The sequence below is a fragment of the Artemia sp. Qi Xiang Cuo genome, chromosome 14 (assembly GCF_049724085.1).
Source record: "Artemia sp. Qi Xiang Cuo chromosome 14, ASM4972408v1, whole genome shotgun sequence".
NCBI lineage: Eukaryota > Metazoa > Arthropoda > Branchiopoda > Anostraca > Artemiidae > Artemia > Artemia sp. Qi Xiang Cuo.
The window spans coordinates 19,777,064-19,787,779 of NC_142807.1; the positions used below are offsets into that span (position 1 = coordinate 19,777,064).

General features: G+C 34.3%; 1 protein-coding gene across 1 annotated transcript in view; it reads left to right on the top strand.

Moving 5' to 3' along the window:
* The window catches only part of Ptp36E (protein tyrosine phosphatase 36E), a gene marked incomplete at its 5' end in the record, with an annotated part of 274,732 nt that extends 272,534 nt beyond the window's left edge, over positions 1-2,198 (top strand). The window contains one exon of the mRNA XM_089099875.1: positions 2,007-2,198. Within this exon, the coding sequence (XP_088956001.1) occupies positions 2,007-2,198 (192 nt within the window). The remainder of the gene's footprint in view (positions 1-2,006) is intronic.
* Positions 2,199-10,716: the final 8,518 nt, after the last annotated feature.

Here is a 10,716-nt window from a genome sequence, read left to right on the forward strand (position 1 = left end):
TCTAAAACCTTTTCTAAAATCATCTTTTAAAATTTCTCTAACTGTTTCACCGAAATAAATCCATAAAATTTCTAAAACGGTTTCGCCCAAATAATCCCTAAACGTAATTTCAGCATGTTCCTTTTGTTTTGTCATCTCTGTGCTGACACATTTCAAATTATTAAGAAACCTGATTCCCGCGCTAAAACAATTCATCGCTAAGATCTAAACATTCGCTCGGAGACAGTTCTCTTTAGAAACAACAAATTAATTCCCCTTTCGTGAATCAATTCTCTTTAGAAACAACAAATTAATTCCCCTTCCATGTCAATCAATCAATCATGACATAATCTGTCACGTGTGATCTAAAGTTTGATCTGGAAACATTCTCTTTGGAAAAACATGAAAGACATTAATTAACTTGACGTCATCTGTCAGACATTAATTAACCTTGCCCGGAAACAATTTGATTAATGACTCAATAATCCATGAAAGTGAGAAAGTTCCTGTTTTTCCATTCTCAGTGACAAAAACTATAAAACAGACATAAATGTGAGAAAGTTCCTGTTTTTTTATTCTCACTGACAAAAACCATAAAACAGACATAGATGTGAGAAAGTTCCTGTTTTTTCATTCTCACTGACAAAAACCATAAAAACATCCATCAAAGTGAGAAAATTCCTGTTTTTCAAGTGAGAAAAATACTGTTTTTTCATTATCACTGACAAAAACCATGAGAACATCCATAAATGTGACAAAGTTCCTGTTTTTCAAATTATCACTGACTAAAACCATGAAAACATCCATAAATGTGACAAAATTCCTGTTTTTCAAATTCTCACTGACAAAAACCATAAACCACGTGGTTCTGTGCCCATATATGGTGTGGGTACGGGACCTTTAGGGTCATCTCTACTTAGGTGCATATTTATTAGACAGAAATTCATAAGAGTTTACAATATATCCTATCTGAAAATACAAGTGAATTTCCATACAAAATGTTGTATGATAGAGAGAAATAAGATAGAGAGAGAAGAGAGAGAGAGAGAGAGAGAGAAATCATTCTGTAAAAATTTTCTTCCCGCCTGGATTAGGCATGATGTGCATTGAGTTTGATTTGTTATTTGAGTTTCAATTATTTGGGTTGCTCTATTCTCGAAATATTTTAGTTTGTACTTTCTCTTTTTGTTTAACCCCCTTTAATCCACATTTTTACTCTCTTGCTGTTTACTTTTCTTTGTTTTTTTTATTTTTATCTGCGCTAAAGGTGCCTTGTTTGACGCCAAGGCCGTATCCATGGGGGCGGGGTGTGCGTTAGGGGGTCTGAGTCTCCCCAAAAAATGTTTTTCGGGCTCGTAAAAACGTAACAAAATGCGTATAACCAAATTTTGATGCGTATTTTAAAGTCTTTTTGTACGCCCCCCCCCTGACTAAAAATATTCTTGTACCCTCCCCTTCCCGGGAAAAAAAATCATGGATACGGCCCTTTTTGATGGATACACAATTTTAGTTTTAATTTAATCATTTTGTGTCTTTTTCAAAAGACTATTTCAAAACCCTGTTTCCTTACTAAATTTTTCATATTTGGCCGGTAGGCTTCTAAACATTTTTTTTCGGACATAAGACATAGGCAAACTGTAAGACTTATGAACACAATATTATAATTGTGCAAAGATTTTAGCCATCCATCGGAAATAAGCTACATAAATCTCTGAATACCTTAAAAGTATCGGAGGATTCGAAGGCTATGAGGAAATTTCCCTCCGTCCCTCCTTCCAATCATTGGCGGATCCAGAATTTTGTTAGGGGAGAAGGGGGCGCAAAACAGGTTGATCCGATAAACTTGCGTTAGGAGCAAGTTTATTTAACTCAAACTTGCGTTAATTAAGTAAATTACACTATTTTAGACAATGTTACGGGGGCGCGCGCCCCCTCGCCCCTCCCCTGGATCCGGCACTGCTTCCAATATACTAGACACACTATTTACTAACTGTCACAATTATTTTATTAACCATGCATCCTTATAGATTGTGTCTTTGACTGAGCTCATGGCTGGAGTAAAAGCAGTTCCAAAGACCTGTCAACTTTTCCAGCTTACTTGCTGGCCAGAAAGTCACAAAGTGCCTACTTCAACTAATAGTTTGGTTGAATTGATGAATATGGTCGAACGATGGAGACAAAGAAGTGATTATGGACCAGTTGTTGTTGTTTCTATGTGAGTTGATTCTCTTTTAATATTGCAACATAAATTAAATCGAATTAAAACGGGTTAAAATAAAAAAAAAATGGAAACTAGCGCTTTATTTAAAAGAATCTCAGAAAAAATCTCATCAGAATAATTTTACTCCTCCCTCCTTGATTATTTTGACATAAACTAGTCTATGCTTAAAATATTCGTTTTTTTCATTCAAAGAACAAGGTTTTATTGGACTAGACATATTGGACTAGATACTACATCCCTATTAATGTTAATGGGCTATGATAGAAGTTTATTTTTAGTTATCTTATAACATTTTGGTTTTTGTTTTGCTGCAAAACAGCAATATCATCGTAAGTTTGGTCAAAATCCTATTAAGTAAAAATTTTTTAATCGCCAGTTTTCTTTCTGATTACTGAAAAGTATCGCACATAATATCCTAATTTTGGAGGCTATACTGCTGTGCCATGGGTAATCAAGAGGTAGTTATGGGGGGGCGGGCAATAGACAGCTTTGTCAGGAGGGAGTAACTGAGTTTTTAAAACGACTCAGGCACCAAATGTTTTCAAGCCCAAAAGGTGTGCATTTGGCTGATGTCGAGGTATAAGCTGTAGATAAATTGGGGTTACAACCGTTGGATTGAACTTGTAAATAAAAAAAAATGTATCCGCTGGTTAAATTTCATCATTAAAGTATGGCAACAAAGAAGAAAGTTTATTTAAACAGAAAAATCTTAATACTTGTATACACCAAAATAAAAATCGTAGAAAATTTCAGATTTATATTTCAATGTATACCTCCATCCTCCTTTCGTCTTTCCCTTAGAGTTAATTTTGCATTTATCTGTTAGGGAGGGAAGGAGACACCTTAAAGGGTACATTTTAATACCGAAACATCCCAGCACTCATTGAGCCTTCAGATAAATTCAGAATTAGTTTTAAAGGATACAGGAGGGGGGGGGGTAGAATTTTTTTGGGGGGGTTGGGTACTTTTTGGGGGGTACAAAAAATTTGAAAAACGGATCGAAAATGTGAAAATGATATTTAATCGCTCCTGATTTCTAGGGATATTTCTGGTCTACGCTGTTGTTATGAAATTAAAGAGTAACGTTAAGCCCCAAAATGAGCAGAATCTATCCCTTATAAGAGGGGAAATTTCCCTTCCTCATCCCTACCTCCACCTCATGGTCGTGGAGACTTTGGAGGGAGCTTATTATATCAGAAATTGAGAGTTCTAGTACTTTTCTTACAAGTCGTAAGTGATTGGAGACCAATCAGCCGCGGGGAGAAATTTTTTGGAGTTGATTTACCTCAGGGGTATTTTCCGGGTGGGGGTGACTTTTCGAGGATATATTTTCCACGAGGGAGGTATATTCCAGGGGGGAGTAAGCAAATTGACACCAATAACTATGTCTTTGAAGATAAAATGACCCCCTTCCCCCACAGCCCCTAGGGAATGGGTTGTAAATTATGAAATTTGCCCATTGCATACGTATAGTATTGGTTATTGGAAAGTATACATACGAACAAATAAACGTTCAAATGGATTATGTCCATTTATTTAGACAATGAAAACACTATCCAAACGTTTTCACTCTCTAAATAATTGAATTTATCCACATTTGACCGTTTATTTATTCATCATAGAAAGGAAGTGTGGCCCGAGAAAAGGATAGCTAATTTAAGGTGTTACGTCGGAAATACGAAGTATACATACCCTTTTCGAAGGGGATGGATTTTCTTCTTGGGGTATTTTCTACAGCGGATAATTTTTGACGGGGAAGGAAGTTCCCGGGGGCAGGACTTTACTGGGTAAATTTTACACTGGGGGATTTGCCAGAATTCCTATACGAAATTCTTCTTATTTGTCTTACTGTCTCTTTCCCGACTCAATTTTACATGTGGATATTTTCCGGGGGAATCATCTGTTTGAAAAATTCAGCAGGGTTTAAATCGTCTGGAGTATTTTTCCATGGGGGATGATTTCGCAGGAGAAATTATCCATTGAGTAATTTTTGAGAATTTAATAATTTTAGAAGGTAGCGGCTGGCCAACAAAAAAATGAAATAGCCCTGTAACTCTAGGACTGGCAATTTTATTCATATTTTAGCCATTGTTTACTTAGTACCGGTAACTGAGAAGGGGTACCTAAAATGTTTTATGGGTAAAAGGGGTACAGTGTCTAAATAAGTTTGAGAACTACTTGTCAAAACTATAGAGAAAACGGGTATAATATTTTAAATCAAAGCTGTGGAATTTTCTGAGGGGGAAATTCTCCATGGGGAATTGTCTGGGGGAGCAACTTTCCACTGGAGGGGGGATTTTAAGAATACAAAAATTGTCACCGAGGGAAATGATTTTACATAATCTGGACACGATCAGGAATAAAAGCCTTTCTCAAATGAAAATATGCAAAGGAGATTTTTCCAGTGGAATCATTCGGAAGAAATTTTTCGGGGGAAGATTTTCAAGGATAGAATTGTCCGGCGGGGGGGTTATTTGGGAAAAACTTTTCCTGGAGGAATCTTATGTGGAAGAAGGGAACTATCCAGGGATGGGAAGTCAGATCTCCTGGCTTTATTTGAAAATGAAAATCAGAAATTAAATAAAAAAGTTTTTTCAGTGAATGGATAATTTTACATTGGAATATCGGGAGCAAACTGTTCCTCAATTTGAGAAAAATGCAAATTTGGACCTATAAAATGAAAATCCAAAGACATTGTTTTAAAGTAGACCATTTCTCAATAAATACTTTTATTGCGAAAAATAAACTGTAAGAATTTGTTTTCGAAAAACTTGCAATAATCATTGAAAGTTTCAGCTTGAAGTCTGTTTCCAATTTTTCTTTTCTGCATTACCTGGTATCAATAAATATTCAAGAAGCAAATAATAAAAAGCGGTTTTATTAATATCTAACAATTTTTTTGCACATTTCTTTTAAATAGTTACCGCCTTCATAGCCTTTGTCATTAAATATGCTGAACAATAATGGTTCACTGAAATTATCTTTAGCTAATTGTGTCCAATTTGCAGCCTTAAAACCATGAACAAAATGCTTAACAGCTTAATTACAGTCTTGAGGGCCAACAAACGGGTATTATTAATCAGACAATGCATCATTATTTCTTAACTAAGTATGAAGTTGTTATTTTGAATTGAACGGTTGCAGCCATTTAGCCGTCGAATGGTGAAGCAACCTCTTGACACTGTCACTGCCATGCCCAAAGGTGTTGTATATGACGCAATCTTACCTCTAAAATAGTTGTCAAAAACTAACTTCAAAGCTGTTTTCAAAGAGAGGATAAGGGCGGTATGCTCTACGACTCTTTATTCACATTCCCCTGTTAGTCCTCCCTTTGAAGATAGCTTAGAAAACGATCTTTGTTAATTACCTCAGAACCGTAAATATATTCTTAAACGCATTAATTTTTAAGGCAGCAAGATAACAAAAGAAACTTCAGTATTAAGAAAAGGGGCTAGGGTGACAGCTGCAACCTAGTAAAGTACGAACACGGTGTTTAGTAACCAAAATAAGATAGCCTAAAACCACTTAGAAATGGTGTCATATTGAAACAAAAGTATACCATTAGAACTACTTTGGCCGAAAACCCTATACAGGAAACTTGCAGTTCCTTGGCTTGAACCACAAAGAAAAGTCCGTTGGCTTGAACAACTAAAAAAGTCCCTTTTTTGCATGGGAAGCATGTATTTTGTCAGTTTGTTCCTTTTTCACTGCTATTTGGGTACTGGAACATCATAGAGAGCTGTTTAAGGGCTAATCTGAAAGGAAACTGTTTAATATACGTGCTTTGGCAATTAACAAAACACAGTATTTAAAATCAAATAATTTTTGGACAAAAAACTGCAGTAGTGTATACATGATGATGAATGGTGTCATAATCATAGCTTACAACAATAAATGATGTAAACAGTACAAGATATAAGAAAAGGTCATATTCCAAGGAATAAGAACCAGGCCATACTCTGGAAAGGAAGCTACAGTTTGCAGCATTTGAAAAAAGATCAAATGGAATACCTAAATGAAAATAAGATTAATATATTTTAAAGGATGTCTGGGGTAAGAATGATTACAATGCAGTTAATTCGTTAATTATGTTATGGACAACATGGATGACCAATTCAAATACGTAGACGATCTATCTTCGCTACTTAAGTTCACAGTAGGTACAACTCATGCAATGCCCCAACTCAGTCCCGATATTTTAACAGAATTCAAAGAAGAATGTAGTACAAATAGTTTGCAGACCAACGAAAGCAAAACCAAAATCGTAAGATTTAATCTGCTGAAAAGAGATCTTGTTTGCCCAACTCCCTGGTTTCCGCTTGTATCGTTAGCTACAGACCTGGGAGTTAATTTCAGCACAAATTGCTAATTTAGTGCTCATGTTCAAGGGCTAGTTCAGAAAGGTAATTATGCACTACGTTCTTTAATTTCAATGCGCTGATACGGTTTCCCAGTAAATCAGCTGAAAACGACAAACTAACATACATACATCCCATATTTAGAATCTAATAGTTTACTAAGTATTTTGATCTGATTCTAGTTTTAGCGGTTATGACCTATTTCATTTTTTACTATGGGGCGATATCGTCTCTTATAGGTTGCTAGCTACCACGGCAACCCGGATTGCTTCGAAAAAACCATCTTACTGTTTAAGCTAGATATTGTTACATCCCCTTATATTATAATCACGACATCATAACCGATGTCATCAAAGCTTATATCATAATATAGCTTTTTTCTATATACGTTATAGCTCTAACAAACTATAACGACATTCATTATCTAGCATATGAAAATGCAGTCCTTTGTAAAAACGTTGATTTTGTTTTAAATGTGTTTTTTTTATTTGCAAAAGCACTTAGAACTGACAAATTTTTTATGTTATGATAACATAAGGTACTACAGTGCTATAAAAAAAATGCAGTTTTTCGTAAAAGAAATTTAATTTTTAAAATATTTTTATAATTAAAAAAGTTTTTTAACCCCGTCAACTTCATTTACAATGATCCATTAAACAGCTCTCCAACTTTTTCCAGTGCCAAGCTATCTGAGGTGAAAAACAAAACAAAACAAAAAAAGATGCCGTATATGCAGAATATCGTGGTTACAGTCATTTTTCTTGATTTTCAAGCCAATATATTTCCATCCGGGTTGCAGCGGTAGCTAGCAACCTAGTAAGAGACAATCACGTCCAATGTTAAGAAATATAAAAACCCCTAACTCCTAAAAAAAGAGTCAGATCAAAACAAAAAGTACACCGAAAGAACCGCCTTTTCCGAAACCCCTATAAAGGAAACTTACCGCCCTTTGGCTTGAATAACAAAGAAAATATATTGGCTTGAAAATCAAGAAAATTGACTTTAACCATGTTATTTTCCACAAACGGCATATTTTTTTTTCTTTCTTCTCTCCCACCGATAGTTTGGCATTGGAACATCACAGAGAATTGTTCAATGGCTCATTTTAAAGGAAATCTCTAGATCTAGTGCCATTTATCCTTATTTTTTTTAAAATAGAATGAAATTTTTAAGAAAAACTTAATTTTGTATGTACAATATTGATCAATGACGTCATAGTCGTTGGATGTAGTTAGTACATAATAACTACCCGACGTGAGATTTAATATGTATTTCCAGACTGAAAAATTCAATTTTTTATGTATCTCATTTTTTAGTTTAGAATCGCTAAGGTTATTTTATTTAAAATTCAAAAATATTTACGATATCTGAGCAATAATTTAAATTTTTTCATTCAAATTAAAAAAATACCTGAAAATTTAAAAATTAGTTTTATTTTTTGTTCGGTTATTGGTACTTCATCTGGGTTGCAGCCGTAGCTAGCAATTTCCGGGTTGCAGCGGTAGCTAGCAACCTAGTAAGAGACGATCACGCCCCATAGTAAATACTAAAGTAACCCATAACTCCTGAAAAAAGATTCAGATCAAAACAAAAAGTATACTATTAGAACCGCCTTGTTCGAAACCCCTATTAAGAAAACTTACCGCCCTTTGGCTTGAATAAAAAAGAAAATATATTGTCTTGAAAAATCAGGAAAATTGACTTTAACCACGTTATTCTCCACAAACGGGATATTTTTTTCTTTACGCTTTTTCTTTCTCCTCAGCTAGCTGGGCACTGGAAAATCATAAAGATCTGTATAATAGCTCATTCTAAAGGAAATTGCTACATATAGTCACTTTTGTAATTAAAAGTAAAATACTTTTCAAAGTAGAATCAATTGTGTCAATCCGGGTTGCATACAGTAAAGAACAATCTCTCGCCCATAGTAACTGATATACGGTAGTTCCAGAAGTAGCTAGAAGCTATCCAGAATGTAGTAGTATCCGGGTTGCAGCGGCAGCTGTAACCCGGAGTCTCTTTGCTTAACAACAAAGAAAATATGTCGGCTTATTATTAAACAAAACCCTAACAAAAAATTAAACAAATTTTAAAATTTTTACATTAAATTACATTAAAAGACGAAGTCCATAGTAACTGAAGTATTATTAGGAACCATTATATAGATGATGCTTACAGTAATCAAAGGTTACTGTTTATTTTCATATAAGAGACAATCAGGTACAATGTTAAGAAATATAAAAACCCATAACTCTTAAAAAATATTCAGACCAAAACAAGAAGTACACTATTAGAACCGCCTTGTCCAAATCTTCTATATATCAAACTTATCGTCCTTTGGCTTGAATAACAACGAAAATACATTGGCTTGAAAATCAAGAAAATTGACTTTAAACACGTTATTCTCCAAAAACAACATCTGTTTTTCTTTCTTCTTCTTTTCCACAGATAGCTTGGCACTGGAACATCGTAGAGAGTTGTTCAATGGCTCATTTTAAAGAAAATCTCTAGATCTAGTGCCATTTTTACTTAATTTTTTTTTTAAATAAAATCAAGCTTTTACGGAAAAAAAGGAGTCAGATCAAAACAAAAAGTACACCATTAGAACCGCTTTGTCCGAAACCCCTGTATAGGAAAGTTTTTGTCCCTTGGCTTGAACAGCAAGGGAAATATATTGGCTTGAAAATCAAGAAAAGTGGTAGCTACTACAACATTCGGCCTAAACGAGATTTTTTTTCTTTTTTCTTTCTTGTTTTCCACAGATAGCTTGGCACTGGAACATCGTAGATAGTTGTTCAATGGCTCATAGTTATGAGAGGCAGCGTGGCCGAGTGGTCAAAGGCGCTTGTGTTAGCCACCAGTTTCTTCGGAGGCGTGGGTTCAAATCTTACCACTGGTTTACGATTATGATTTATGTACTATAATCAAATATCTTTGAAAAGACTGCAGTATGAAAAGACATAAAAAATGCAGTTTTTAGTGTTAAAATTTATTTTCTCTTAGAAACAATTTATTTTTGTTACAAATTATTTTTAACCCAATTAATTTCCTTTAAAATGAGCGATTGAACAACTCTCTACGATGTTCCAGTGCGAAGCTATCTGTGGAAAAGAAAAAAGAAAAAAATATCCCGTTTAGGCAGAATGTTGTAGTAGCTGCCACTTTTCTTGATTTTCAGGTCAATATATTTCCCTTGCTGTTCAAGCCAAGGGACAGAAAGTTTCCTATACAGGGGTTTCGGACAAGGCGGTTCTAATGGTGTTCCTTTTATTTTGATCTGACTCCTTTTTAAGAACTATGGGTTTTTATATTTCTTAACATTGGACTTGATCGTCTCTTACTATGTTGCTAGCTACCGCTGCAACCTGGATCCCATTATCATTTCTTAAGTCTCGAATCAAGTACCCATAACCTAACAAAAAATAAAACTAATTTTTAAATTTTCAGGTATTTTGTTAGTTTGAATGACAAGATTAAAATTATTGCTCAAATATCATAAATATTTTTGCAATTTACATAATAACCTTAGCGATTCTAAACTGAAAAATAAGATATATAAAAAAGTTGAATTTTTTGGTCTGGAAATACATATTAAATCCCACGTCGGGTAGTTATGACCTAACCAAAAATAAAACTAATTTTAAAATTTTAAGTTATTTTTAGACATCACTGTGGATATATGGAGGCATAATTGTCCTTTACTTAGTTTCAGCTTTATTCAATGATCGAGCCTTTATATACTAATTACATCCAACGACTATGACGTCATTGATCAATATTGTACATACAAAATTAAGTTATTCATAAAAAATTGATTTTATTTAAAAAAAACTTAAATACAAATGGTACTAGATCTAGGTTTCCTTTAAAATGAGCCATTGAACAACTCTGTACGATGTTCCAGTGCCAAGCTATCTGTGGAAAAGAAGAAGAAAGAAAAAAAAGATGTCGTTTTTGGAGAATAACGCGGTTAAACTCAATTTTCTTGATTTTCACGCCAATATATTTCCCTTGCTGTTCAAGCCAAATAACAGAAAGTTTCCTATGCAGGGGTTTCAGAAATGGCAATTCTAATGGTGTACTTTTTGTTTTGATCTTACATTTTTTTAGGAGCTAACATTGGATGTGATCGTCTCTTACTAGATGCTTGCTACCGCT